The 15,412-nt window shown below is 38.7% G+C and overlaps 1 protein-coding gene across 2 annotated transcripts in view; it reads right to left on the bottom strand.

Annotated features, from left to right (window-relative positions):
- Dnah3 (dynein heavy chain 3, axonemal) overlaps positions 1-15,412 on the bottom strand; it is a 266,334-nt gene that overhangs the window by 138,340 nt on the left and 112,582 nt on the right. For both annotated transcript variants that reach the window (XM_083125480.1, XM_083125481.1), the window contains exons 24-27: positions 12,407-12,605; positions 10,209-10,377; positions 9,007-9,200; positions 5,771-5,899 (exon numbers count right to left, since the gene is read on the bottom strand). In XM_083125480.1, coding sequence (XP_082981606.1) covers positions 5,771-5,899; positions 9,007-9,200; positions 10,209-10,377; positions 12,407-12,605 — 691 coding nt within the window. The remainder of the gene's footprint in view (positions 1-5,770; positions 5,900-9,006; positions 9,201-10,208; positions 10,378-12,406; positions 12,606-15,412) is intronic.

Genomic DNA, 15,412 nt, shown 5'->3' with positions numbered 1-15,412 from the left:
AGTACGCTTCGCTTTAACTTATTTCCAAAAAGAGAACTTAAATTTTAGGTAGTATAGATTGTGTCAGGAAATATGATTTTAATGCCAGGAACATTTTTGCACTCTTCAACATGAGGGGAAAGTGACAGCCACCTTACACTTTACCTCATATTCCTTTCTTCCATCCTCTAAAAGCTAGATATTTTTTTTGCAAGATCATTGATGAATTTACACTTTTGCTTCGTTATTCCATAAAAGTAAATGTGACTTAATAATTAAAATTCTCACTACGTGTTTCTGTATCGCATATGTATGACTCAAAAATGAACTGGCCGACCTCTGTGGCAGATTGGTTAGCACACCGCGCCACAACTCCAGAGGTCCCGCTTTCAAATTCCAGCCTGGCCATGGGTGTTCTTTGTGAATGCCCCTTCATCAAAATCATCATATCATCCATCATCCTCATCTTCGTGATTAGCAAAAGTGGCAGAAAAGGGAATTAAAATAAACCATATCAGTCAATCAAAAAGGAACTGCTCAAATTACATGTGTTTCACAAGTCTCAGATTGCGAAGCAACGAGTTACAATAATACATATTAATGACTAGGGGTGTGCGGGACAGAACATTTTTTGGCCGGGACGGGGAATTTTTTAAATTCCGACGTTCTGGATGGGTAAAATCTGCAATTTCCCGAGAAATTTTCAGGAACGGGTAATGATAAAACATTCCCGAATTTGACATCATTTCCCTTTCTTTCGATTTCTGAAATAAAAGCTAACAATTTCAGAGAAGTGTCAAGACACTTATAATGCAGAAAACATAAAGAATTAACCACTTTTTAAAACTACCATTTGGAAGTTTCAAACTGCTCGGAATCTCGAAATGTCTGTAAATCATTTCCTGAAGTCGGGATCGGGACGGGAATTTTTTTAACCGACTTTTCTGGATCCCGCACACCTCTACTAATGACTCAGTCAGGAAAGTGATCTTGTTCAGCTCCCTGATGCTAGGTGAGCATTGCTCTCATATTTAACATGCCCCAAGTGATATGAATATCATTATGTGTGGAAGCATTCTCTATGCAGAACATTTGCTACGATCGATGCTATACTCTTTCTAAAAAAGGAGGACATTTACAGATTTCTAAAAAATCTGCCCAGATGTCGGACAGACACCTAAAAAGGACGACATGTCCGGATAAAAGAGGACGTCTGGTCACCCTACCCTCGCACTCTCTTGTGTGTTAGATTTTGACAGAGCAAGGTCTCGAGAAACGAGTGTGCCACTTTTGATAGACGCAAGTGGGCACAATGGCCCCGAACTTCCTATTAACTGGCATTACAGTGAAATAAGGTCCCTCGAGTGACTGTCATAGGCCTACAGTGTAGATAGTAGCAGGAAAACTATCTATGCACAAAAATCGGGACTCGGGCGTGATGAAAAATGCTTAATCGGGAAAATGCATAGTTTACGATTCCCGATCAGCTCGCATATGGCCACGTGGTTGTGTTAGCTGAACTGCCGAATATATGGTGAAGTGAATTCACATTTATCCAAGCCTGCAGGACCCATGCAACACCTACAACTACCACGACAGTCAGGAGAGGCTGGAGGATGTCCATAAACATGTGTTTAGGTGCCGTTAAAATCAGCTTTTCCCCCCAAAACAAGCCATCACCGAGCATAGTGAGTGTGTGTGAAACAAAAGCCCCAGTTAAGGTAAAAAGTTTCCATCTCTAGACATCGGCTGATTTCCATAGATTGTAAGTATGAATATGTTGTTTTTATGTGAGTACTGCAAATGTAAAAGTGCATATTGTGCCTGTGAAATTTCTGTCATGACTGTTTATGGCAAATAAATATGTCGCTCCAATGAAAAAGATCTAGTTTTCATTCCTGAGTACATAAAACTGCTAAGCTCTCCTCCACTACCGGTTACACAGGCTGAAGGTTGTTTTGGATACCAGCGGGTCTTCTGCAGAATACTCCCTGCTAATCGGAGAACACCACACGTCGCACATGGGAGACATGTGGGTGCGTAAAGTAGCCTGGGAGTTACATTTATAGATATCTTTGCATTTTTTGGTAACTGAAAACAAGTAGGTAACTAAACCTAGCAATCAAGTCCAGAATAAAGTGTATAGCTCCTGAAACCCATCGCATCATCTTCACAATTAGCCAAAAGTGGCAGAAAAGCAAAGTAAAATAAACTAAATCAATCAAAAGCAACGAAGTCCCACACAACTTGATCCATGGTAAAAGTGATGTTTGCACTATTCTGAGACATGCTGGAACATTATGCCCATGGAACTCTCTATCAACATCGAATCATACTATGATCTGCTCCATTTGAAACCTACAATCAGGTCAAAACAGAATTATCTGCTCAATTCTGGTGTGTTGTTACACATGCATGATTACACACAGGTCGTAGACAGCAAAGAAAATTACTAGCCTTTGTTTAACCTTTACTCTGCCGAGGGGGTCGTCAAAAAGATACCCCGCTTTCACCGAGGCCTTTGGCGCGAATTTTAAATTCGTACACTTATTTGACAAAAAATGTTATAACTCGTAGACTATTTGACCAATCTACTTCGGGTAACTTTTGTTTTGCAGCTAAAACATCAGGGCATGCAGCTGTGCAGAAATCAAAACGCCAAAGGCAATAAGAGGGGTTGGGTGGGCCGCAACACCCAACTTTCAATGAAAAAAATCATAAAAATGGGGAGTTTTTTCACATATTCTATAATGTAATGCACCCAGGAACATGAAATGACTTTCATTCGGTTGAGAAAGGACCATTCTTTGAAAATAAGGCTAAAGTTTGCCTCCCCTTCCCAAAATAGCAAGGGAAGAGGGGAAAACTCCCCATTTTAATGATTTTTTCATTGAAAGTTGGGGGCCGTAGCTCACCCTACCCCTCTTATTGCCTTTGGCATTTTGATTTCTTCACGGCTGCATGCCCTGATGTTTTAGCTGCAAAACAAAAGTTACCCTAAGGAGATTGGTCAAATAGTCTACGAGTTATAACTTTTTTTTTGTCAAATAAGTCGGGGGAGAGGGGTGCATCTACATTACATGCCAAAGCTTTGTTTAACCCACTGTAAGTGTTTCCGACCTAAAAGAAAAGTATCAAGATAATAAAAAAAACAGGAATTTTGTAATCAGCTGCATGGTCGATATATCGACCAAAATACGAGTAGCACCTTATATTCGATGGTCGATATATCAACCAAAATACGAGTAAAGGTTAAAGTGTCTACCTCATCCTTCTCATTCACCTGATCTTGCACTGGCCCCTTCAAGGATGATGAGGAAAAAGCAGTGGGGCGTATGTGGCTATGCAGTCGGTTAGAAAATTTTCTTCTACCAGAATCCATTCCGTAGTGAAGTGACTACCAGCAGACAATGCAGAAATTCGTCCACTACTTTCTCCCTCCCCCAACCCATTTGACATCTTCCACTGTAATGACCCTGAGAAGGACGCTGTAAGCTTGGAATTGGAGTTTTTAATTTGTTTTGTGCTATGCCTTTAACCCTTAAGTGTGGAAGGCGTATATATACACCCTCCGAATTGTGCTGCTGTAGTGCGGAAGGCGTATATATACGCTTTATGTTTGTTTCAACTATATTTGATTTACTGTGGCGTATATAGTCACACAGACGTTTGGTGAGATAGTTCTAGCTATAGTAGAAACAAAAAATAGTAGCAAGATAGGAAAAAGAAGAAGACGAAATCAATTTCCTTCTTTCTTTTTGTCTAATTCTTTCTCCTCTCTTGCTACTATTTTTTGTTTCTACTAGAACTATCTCACCAAACGTCTGTGTGACTATACACGGCACAGTAAATCAAATATAGTTGAAACAAACATAAAGCGTATATATACGCCTTCCGCACTACAGCAGCACAATGCGTATACTGAAATTGATGAAAAACCTACATTTTCCAGCAAAAAACTTTTCCAGTAGCGACTTGTTCAACAAATTCCACACTTCAGGGGTTAAACTTCTGGTCCCAAGGCAAGTTAGATTTGAACATAATGAAATATTACACAATTCCTGGGATACTTGGATTCCATGAGTGTGTTACTTGGTATTTTGTGCACCTTGAAAAAAAAATTACAGTATTGCTTGGATTCGAACTGATGTCCACACCAATACTGGTTCTCATTGATACCGATGACTGAAAATTGTAACAAAAGTTGTTGAAAGTATTGATTAATATTATTGCGTAAGTATTCCACTTCAACTACACTGCCTTCCAAAAGTTAAGCACGCAATGCAAATTTTCGAAAGCGTATTTGAATTTGAGTGGCTGAAAATCGATGCGGATGTAGATGTCAGTTTTTATGTGTAGCTTCTTTTTTTGTAAGTAGAAAGGGAATCATCTGTACCTAGGTGCTTAATCTGTGCTCTTGAAATAGCATAAAAGCGAGGCTTTCGTTCAAGAATCATCACACTTTCATTGAAGACACCAGCATTCTGAAGGGTTTGAGGTGCATTTAAAAGCTGATATGAAGTGTTTATAACTTTTGTAGGATTATTTTTGATAATAATTGTTTTTCTATGGCTGAAAGAAGGCGAATGACAGATAGTGAGCGCTGGCGTGCTGTCGGATGCATTGAAGCAGGACAGTCAATCAAAGATGTCGCTATTTTCTTTGGCGTTGATCATTCGCCACCTAAACGACCTCCAAAAAATCTGAAAAAAATCAGACGTCTTTTTGGTCACAAATGGCCACTTTTTCGCACTACCCACCTTAACATTTCGAAAAAAGTTTTTTTTTCGATACACTCTACTCCACATGAAGGAATTGTATGCCCGAGTAGCACGTGTTTATGTTGCACTAACCGTCCAAGCCAGAGGTACAAGATTAAAGTGGTGTTGTCAACATGTCAATTGGACTGTCTCACATTGGTGCAACGTCCTATTCAAGGACGAGTCCAGATTTGCCCTGGAATCAGATGATAAGCATGTAAGGGTCTTGAGAGAACAAGGCACATGCAATCAGGCCAAGAACATCATCGAACATCACGCATTCAGAGGTGGCAGTGTCATGGTGTGGGCTGGAATTTCAATGGGATATCGCACCGAGCTGCACATCTTTAAAGGTGGTTCTGTGACGGTTGCACGCTATCGGGATGAAGTCTTAGACCCCATTGTGAGACTCTACGCTGCAGCAGTTGGTCCTGATTTCCTCCTTATGGACAATAATGCCCGTCCCCATCAAGCCAACATCGTTAACTAGTACCTGGAAAGTGAGGGCATTTCTTGTGAGTGAGTGGCCGGCATATTCCCCCAACCTTAAACCCATTGAAAACCTTTGGGATGCCCTCGGGCATGCTGTCTCTGCACGTTTACCTCCTCCAGCCAGTCTCTGAGTTTGAAACTGCCCTAATGGAGGAATGGCCATTTCTCACATTTGCGATGGTTGATCACCTCATTGAAAGCATGTAAAAATCATTGTAAAGTTTGTGTGAAGGTCGGGGATGGTCATATACCATATTACTGTAAGTTTTGTTTGGTTTGTTTGCCTTTTAAACATCACTCACACACTCTCACACACACCCACCCACCCACACACATGCTCTCACTCTCACTCACTCACTCACTCACTCACACACACACACACTCTCTCTCTCTCTCTCTCTCTTTTTATTTCACTTTCTTCCTTTTTCTGTTTCTTTGTTTTAAATCATCATAATTGGCAAAGTTTAACCATTATCATTCAAAAGCATAATCTTTCCTCTCTGCACATTTCATGAAACTTATTTGACAACAATACTCACCTTCTCGCTGAAGAGAAACCACTGGAATAAAGTGAAATCTCGCCTATCATGGCGTAGTCAGGTACCATCATTGCTACAGTTCTAAAAAGCACCTTCAAGTTGTCAGGTAGCTCTTGCCTCCCAGCATAGCTATCAAATATGGGAACATGATCAATATCACACATAATGTCTACCCTACACAAAACAAAATAATTAATAAATGTCAAAAGCAATTTTTTCGTTAAAGCATGACATAAATATATAATAAGGGTTGACCAATACAAAATTTTGGTTGATATTGATGAAGTGCCAATACAACATTAAAAACAAAAAGAAGAACACTTGTAGTCAGTGATCAATATACAGGGTTATTATAAATGATTGACCTGATTTCATAAATTCACTGTATTCACATTATTTGACATATTGTCAAAAAACTTTGCAGACGTATAGAAAAACTCAAAAAGTTTTTTTGTGTTGCACTTTCGCTTTTGATTTCTGCCACGAGAGCGCAGCAGTGAGCACTTATTCAATATGGCGACAGGCAGAGAGAAAGCTTATGTTGTGCTCGAGTTTCATTCACATCAGTCTGTCGTAACAGTGCGACGACTCTTCCGAACTAAGTTCAACAAAGATCCACCAACTGCCAAGTCCATTCGGCGATGGTATGCACAATTTACAGCTTCAGGATGCCTCTGTAATATGAAATCAACTGGTCAGCCTACAGTGACTGAAGAAACGGTTGAGCGCGTGCGAGCGAGTTTTGCACGAAGCCCACAGAAGTCGACGAACAAAGCACGCAGAGAGCTGAACATTCCACAGCCTACCGTTTGGAAGATCTTACGGAAACGATTGAAGCAGAAGCCTTACCGCTTGCAATTGCTACAAGCCCTGACTCCTGATGACAAAGTCATACGCTTTGAATTTTCGGCACAGTTGCAACAGCTTATGGAAGAAGAAGATGGCTTTTGTGAGAAACTCATCTTTAGTGATGAAGCAACATTTTTGTGAATGGAGCAGTGAACAGACACAATGTGCGAATCTGGGGGATGCTTTCGTGCAGCACATTAGAAACTCACCAAAGGTTAATGTGTTTTGTGCAGTCTCACGGTGTAAAGTTTATGGCCCCTTTCTCTTCTCAGAACAGACCGTGACAGGACACGTGTATCTGGACATGCTGGAAAATTGGCTCATGCCACAATTGGAAACAGACAGTGTGGACTTCATCTTCCAACAGGATGGTGTTCACCCCACTTCCATCTCGATGTTCGTGAATTCCTAAACAGGAGATCGACAAACTGATGGATTGGTCGTGGTGAGGATGATGATAAACAATTCCTGTCATGGCCTCCACGCTCTCCGGACCTAATCCCAAGCGATTTTTTTGGGTGGGGTTATGTGAAGGATACAGTGTTTACGCCTCCACTACCAACAAACCTAACAGAACTGAGAGCTCGCATCAACAGTGCTTTCCAACGGATTGATACTGACATGCTGCACCGAGTGTGGCAAGAACTTGATTATCGAATTGATATTTGCAGAATTTCTAGGGGGGGGAACATATAGAGCACTTGTGATATGTCACAAAAAAACTTTTTGAGTTTTTCTAGACGTCTGCAAAGGTTTTTGACAATATGTCAAATAATAAAGATACAGTGAATTTATGAAATTGGGTCAATCATTTATAATAACCCTGTATAATATTTAGTTGACAACCTTAACGGATTATTCATCTCATTAAGAAATGTATTTTATTGCACATTTCCAAGTAAACCAGCCTGAAATCAAGGAACACAGCTATGGGCACATGTTCATATTTATTTATTTAATCTATTATAGGAGTTTATACTGCTTACAAGAGCATTTAATGCCTTATTACAGCATTTGTACACAAAGCACACATAACATTCATAACATTCAGGGGCACCGACTTGTCAAAATTATTTGGGGGACTCTGATCACTGAAACAAATTAATGAATGACTCACTCCCTCCCTTTTTTAAGTTTTGGCCTCAGTGTTCGGAATCTCGTAAAAACCCATGAATTCCTCAAAAATATTAAAATTTTCATTTACAGTTCGAATCAGAATGTCAATTGTTCATAGATGGATATGTCACAAGTTTCGTCAACTATAATAGCAAAATATTCCGACTATTAATATCTGCTACCACGGAGCGCAAAACAGATCTCCCTAATATATGAATGATCTCATTCTGAATGTCATGTGAGAGCCATTTGTAGCCCGAACATCCTATACACTCCCCTAGTTCATGCACATCATCTTTTGAAACTCTCTGGCACTTAGTATATAGTAATAAGTCATGTGTTTTGCTCTCTGGTCATAGCCCCCCCCCCCCAAATTGATGGTTTAGCAGTCTCAGCCCCCCCCCCCCCAGTTGATGGCCTAGAACATTTCAAAGGTGTATTTAAAGTTAAGTTCATGTGGCACAATTCAGAGTAAACTTTAAAAGAGAAAAGCAAAATAATACATTAGATCCTCTCAAGCAAAATTATTTGGGGGGCTCTGCTAACATTGGGGGGGGTCCCCCTAGCCCCATGGAGTCAGCGCCTATGCATTCAATTGACATAAATAAAAAATAGATAAAACATTCAATTACAAATAATAAAAAACAAAGATAGCAAAACTTAAACTAACATAAAAATGAAAAATACTAATAAGGTAAACATTAAATCCTGATAAAAGATACATATACAACCAAGAGATTTACTCTGAATAACTATTCACTTGGATTATTCATTTGAAAAAGAATAATAAAAAAGATAACATTTTCTGAATATTTAGCCTTGCTAAATGAGAATTGCTTAATAAGAAATAGTAAAAAAAAAATTATTTTTTTTTTTTGCTAAGATCCTGTAAGAATAGTGAACTTTTATCTCTAACCTGGTGTTGATTCTCTTTCAAATATATTAAAGTTAATAGGTTAGGTACTTCCAGCCATCTTTGTAAAATATTATCCAAGTAAGACACAGTACATATTTCTCTTCTTACTTCAAGGCTGTCTAAAATTTTAAATGTTTCAATATATTATCGTATTCATGTTATACGTATGTTGATATATTTGGACTGTTATAAAATTCATTAGGATCTCAATTAAGCCTTGAGCAATGAGTCCCCAAAATATATTAGGTAAATGAAGTGAGTTCTATCGCAATGGAATTTTATATCTGTACAAGAAGAGAAAACCAGTTCTACTTTCTTTTTAATAACCTGTACATAAAATTTTATGAATACATACCCAGGATTCATAGTGATGAACACTGCACAAGTAGCATCGAGAGTTAGTTTCGTTCCTTCAAACAAGAAGGTCTTAAGTTTGGCTTGGATGGCCATCTGAATGCTGAGGATTTGCTGAGCAACCACAGACAAAACCTCCAACTCAATTCTGTTGAATTCGTCAAAACATGCCCATGCACCTGCTTGAGCCAGGCCCTGGAACAAAATTAATAAATTAAGGAAGACAAAAGAGAGCCGTGAAGGAAAGAAATGCATATCTGCATAGCCCTATAAAATTCTATTGTGAATGAACGATGATCTACAATCATATTGCATCTCTTGTGCACATGTGTTGTAATCACATCTTTCAACCACTAGATGTCATGTTTTCTTCGTTGCTGAATTTTACTTGTACTTGTTGAATTAAGTTGCGCTTTTGTTTATATTCTTGAGAATAGCAATTAATAATTTATATCCACATTGTGGAAATTTCTTACAATGATTCCACTTCGAATTTTGCAGTCAATGATGATTTTGATCCTAAAGAAAGTTTCTAGCTTATCTTCATGAATTAATTTTACATTACCTATTCAAAATATGTTTTCAGTAACTTTTATGCAATGTTATTTTTTTTCTTTTTCACTTTCAAAAAAAATTGTTACTGAAAAAATTCATAAATGTGAGAAAATTTATGTAAAATGTAGCATAATATATGGGTGTGGAAACAATGTGTTGTAGATTTTAGAAAAAAATGTTAAATAATAATACACTTAACAATATATTTTTCAAGGATTTTTTGAAACAGCAATGTCGATGGATAGGTTGAGGTGGGCCCATTGCATGGCCACCTTGTTCACTGAGGTGGTACGCCATCTTGTTGGAAGTGGATGTGACCTTCAAACCAAAACACACAACAAGCTCACACTTGACCTTTCGCAGCCATTTTTAATGAACTCCGCTGGCGCTTGTGATGGCAGAACTCGATACTATGCCACAATGCTAATCAAACTTGTATTTCCTTACAAAGTTGTAAAGTCCTTTTTGGACCACCCTGCATATGAATTATACTTTAATGTTAATAAAGAAAATAACCACATGGCAGAATTTTGCACTTGATTAGGCTATTTATTGAAATATCAAATAATAAGAAATATCGCAAATTTTACAGAACCTTACTAAAATAACATAGCAGTGGTCAAGTAATTTTTAAAACAAATAACTCACCTTGAAAAACTTCCCCATTGCCTTGTAGTCTAAACCTTCTCCACAATTGAAGACAACACACTGCTTGGCTAAAGCTTTCGCAAGGTCCTTGGTTGTCTCGGTCTTCCCTGTACCGGCTGGGCCCTCTGGGGCTCCCCCTAGATGCAGCTTTAGGGCCCCCATTAGGGTTCTAGGGGAGAAACACAGCAATGATGAAATTATCACAGGAGATAGTGGGTGCGAGTAATGCGTGCATGGACAGACATTGGGAGGCGAATTGAACTTATCCATCAACATCCCCTTGGAAATTGGCATCGTTCATTTCAAGTTACAAAAAAGCAAAACCTTTTTTTTTTTAATAACAGGAATAAAGTTCAGTTAGTTAGCATAAGCAAAGTCAAAACTGCATTAGGTCGAAAAAGTTAGTGTAAAAGACAGGGACCAGGTTGTTTTCATACTCTATCATTTAATTCAAAAAATAAATAGTTCTGTTAGTTTTCAAAATTCGCAAAAAATTTATTTTTGTGTGAGAGGACACAACATAAATTCCTCCTCTTATTAACTTTTAAAGCTTTTCCTTGAACAAGTTGTCTAAAAGTTAATAACAAAATAGAATAAATAACATTGTGTTGCACTAACTGTAGGAGATGGCAAAAAATATAATAAAGATTTGGGCTAGTTATTCACATCTACTAGATTAAGTAGGAAAATTTCCCCACGGATATACTATCAATTATGGCAATAATACTTAAATTATACAATAATGGTTATTATTGTATTATAAAAGTCATAACCTTGATTTTTACTATTGTTATTATTATACTATCATTTTACTGTTGTTATTATTCAAACATTATCAATAGTCTGACCACCCCCTCCCCAACAAAAATACTGATGATGGCCAAGAATATTTGTATTTTACATGACTGCATACATACATTCAACCTCTAAGTTCACATTAATTACTTTCAGGAAGTACGAATCTACATAAAACCTAACTCAATTCTTATACTCCCTCTGTCCCATAATTATAGTCCGGTATGCCTAAATGGTAGTACAGAAATGACAGACGAAGAGGCAGATGGAAAGCACAATTTGTACTGATCCTTGAGTAGTAAAGTTGTATGACTCATTCCCTTGTTTCATGTTCTTCTTCTGTATACACCAATGTCACAGTTTGAATATCAGGCAATTATTATGAGACAACAAACAAAGGTGTATCGGACAATAATTATGGGACAGAGGGAGTACCAAGTTAATCCAGGCCCGTAGTTAAACAGAAGCAAGGGGGCGGGGGCCTCAGCCACCCTTAGATTTGTGAAACTTTTGAAATACAGTAGTATTTTAAACAAGTCTCCCCGATCGGCTTTTCATGGGGGTGACACATGATCAATGCATCGTATCATGCCGAAGGTGTGACTCGAACCAGGGACCCCAGGCACCATAGCCCGATAGTATAATCACTTCATAAAAAGGGCCCGATGAAGAAGCTAGAAAGAGCTCTCTTCAAGCAAAGTACACCAGCGATCTTCAGTGGATGTAAAAAAAACTGCTGATATGAATTCTTCCAGAAATCGTAGGAAGATAATGCAAACGCAGCCTTACGCTAAAAACACAGTTATCGAGAGACGCGGTCTTGTCAACAGTTTTGACGATCGAAAGTTCGAATTCCACATAAATGGTTCAGGAGACCAGTTCTCACCCCAGTTGTTATTAGAAAGCTATCGCGTAAACAGTCGTTGTCTCCGAATTATCTAATTTGCAATTGATACGTAAAGATCTACCGCGGAGTTGCGCTACATGAAGAAGGTTATTTTCAGGTCTGCACTTTGTCTACAGATTCAACGAGATCTTCAACTACAGGACACCAGAGGTAAACGAACGTTCCTTAATCCCCTTCCTTACATTCTCACAACCCTGCCAGACCAGTCAACCATCGAAGTGTTAAAATCTAATGTTTAAGTGTTGTTCTTATTTCACAGGAACAAGCCCCCTTTGCTTGTTTTGAGTGTTAACATTTATTCTCCAGGGTGTTACCCCAAACTATACATGTACCTCCCGCTACCAATCCCTCTAGCCCCAGGTTCTCACATAGCCTGATGTTCGATCCCCTAAATCTACTGAAGATTTAGATGGCATCAAGAACCATCTCTGCTGTTACCTGTCTTTCCAGACCAGAAATAGAAACGACTTACAAACATAGCAAAGCACAAGTGTACCTGTAACATCTATCTGTAAGTGGAGTGATTACAAGTCGTCTTGTGTTTCCAAGGTACTCGCAACCGTATTCTAACTCTGTTGTTATCATCCTGACCATTACTATGTCTTCTTGGAAGTAGTAACGGAGTTGGCTGATCCAATTGAAATCGTCTGTCTTACTGACCTTTAATTTTGCAAGCTTTTGTACAACGTCTCGTGCTGAAATGAGAACATATTTGTGTATCCTGCATACATCTACAGTATATGTTTCTGGACATATGTGCATTTTAGAAGCTTCAATACAGAAGCAGAGGTCAAAGTACACCTGACAAAGTTTTTTGATTTGTTTAAATATTTATCATGCTGAAGTACAGTTGTCGTAGGCTGGCTTTAGACGAGAGCATTTCCATTAACATTTTTGCTAGCATAAATGCTATGTAAATGCTTCTAAAAATCTTATAGCAGATAGTACCTTACACGAAAGCATTTCATGGAACATTTCGGTTAGCTTTTGCGATTACAATGTATAATACATACAGCACGAAAGGCACATCAAGTTACACCATGAATGGTGAGTGCACGGTGTTTACAATTGAAAAAACTAGAATATTCTTCCATACATGTACAGTAAATGCTGTAAAGTATGTATTTCATCAGCGTCATTCTTTTGTACCTAAAGCCATTTAATATGAAACGTTGAATAGTTATAGTCTTTTAAAAATGTGAAGTGATACATTGTTTACACCTCACGTGACCACCATTACATCTGCACTCGTGACCTAGATATTGCTTCTGATTGGTTATGCTACGAAAAATGTTACGGAAATAGGATCGATCCTATCCTTGAGAAATGCTATGAAATATGCCATGGCATCTGAAATGCCATAAGATTTTTCACTTTACACAATTTCATCATGGGATAAATGTTAAGGAAAATGCTTTTATTCTAAAGCGGGACTTGCAGTAATTTACACAACATAAAAATACAATTACAGGGTGTCCAAGAAGTCTGGTCTCATAGCGAAAGTCAGAAGTCTAGAAGTAACGAATGTTGAATATTGACAATATAGCCTTTGTTTCAGGTAGGACAAGCATTACGGCAACAAATGTTCAAATTGTTACCCCTCTTGAACCCTGCAGGTATGGATACGAGAATGGAAAGCTTCTTCTACATTGTGTAACATTGTTGGTGTGATAGCATGGCATGCAGCACAAATGTTTTCTTTGAGATCATCAATTTAACGGGAATGTGTATTGTACACAACAGATTTAAGATGTTTACCTGCAAGAAATAATCATTACTTCAATTTTTCAGACTTTCCCTATGAGACCAGACTTTTGGGACACCCGTATATGACTTAAGACAGCATAGAAAAAAATACAAATTCAAATTATGCATATAGACATAAAACAAGTAAAAACATCAAACAGATATTTCCAATTTACTACATGATAAAAAAATCAATTAACATCATTAAATCAACATAGAAAAATACATGTTCAAATTGTGCATATAATTAAAAGCTAGTAGGTAGTACATAAATATTTATACATACTTCTGTCACATATTAATAATGCAGAGCTAATGACTCTTGTGCAATCTTATTTTTTATAATGAAAATAAGTACAAGAGGCATCTCATTCTGGAGTGAAATGTGACCCAATCTCTCATCATGGGAATTTTCCCAAAGACAACAAGGTGCAGCAAATGGCCTGAACTGTGCCATACCCAGCAACAATATGGCATTAGAGGCCATGATACTCTTAACTGATGACTCACCAACTGTCTCCATGGACTTCAACTACCTGGCGATGGATTTCTGCAGCTAACACCTTCCGCACCTTCAGAAATCAGACCGCAACATAAACTACCTCCTTGACCAGCTGTTTCAGTTGACCCTGTGTGTTTAACTTCTATATGGCACCTAGTTGATGGTGTACAGTGTTGCAAGCTAACATGGAATTAGAGTGCATCACACATAAATTTGCCGTTGCGTAGATACCAATTTTCGTTTCGTCTCCCTCTCTCTTAGTATCACGTGTTCTACCCTGCTCGAAAACCTTCGCTATTGTTGCCATATTGTCATTCCATTCCTGGACACACTCGCACAAACATCATTGAAAACAATTGAATAGCGCTCCAGCTCTCGGTTCACACCGTTCGGCAGGGACGGTAATGTGGCAATATAGCACGGCATAGTGGTTGCTTCCTTTATTCAGTGCATGTTCATTGGCTAGCTAGTGACTAGTGTTGCAAAATGTAATAATGAAGCACTATTTCTGTCACGGAAGGGGAAAGGCAGGTAAAATGACGGTGAGTTTTGTTGGATTGGAAGCACCATATTTTTATTTCATACTAAGTATTTTACCGGTTTGACGTTGTGTGCGTGTATTGTGTGTGTGTATGTGAAAGTGTGTGTTTGTTAACGAACGTTAAATTCCATAATGCCTCCAGTTCTGTCAAAGTTGAAATCAAAAACCTTGCATAGCCAAGCTCGGGAAATTCTAAGCAACGTGCACGAGTTCATGAAGAAGGAAGCCAGTGAAGGTGTTAGCATCCCAATACAGCATTTGGGCAAGAGAGCAGCGGCTGCGACTGGAGTTCCTGAACGAACAATCAAGGCTATCACGAACGAAAGACAATCTCTTGAGATGTCAGAAGGCCCCTCCACATCATTCCACACTCCCGGGAAAGAACGACAAAGACCAGCGACCAAATCGTCAGTGGACGCTTTCCATGAAAACGTTATCCGTAGGCGCATATACGACTACGCTCTGCGTGAAAATGAAGTGCCGACATTGAAAAAATTGCATGTCAAATTACAGGCGGACATACATTTTGCGGGAAGTCAAGAGAGTTTGCGACGTTTGCTGCAAAAGATGGGATTTAGGTGGAGGAAGAGGAGGCTGTCATATTTGCTGCTTAATGCGATGTATATTGTTTTCTATGTTAAAATTGCCATGCTTGGATGGGTGACCAAGTTCATAGCAGGGCCGGTGGAAGGGGAGGGCGAACCGTGCCACCG

This window comes from Lepisma saccharinum, chromosome 7 (genome assembly GCF_977018435.1).
Source record: "Lepisma saccharinum chromosome 7, izLepSacc3.1, whole genome shotgun sequence".
Taxonomy (NCBI): Eukaryota; Metazoa; Arthropoda; class Insecta; order Zygentoma; family Lepismatidae; genus Lepisma; species Lepisma saccharinum.
Note: the sequence above shows the minus strand (reverse complement) of the source record. Positions and strands in the feature narration are given on the sequence as shown.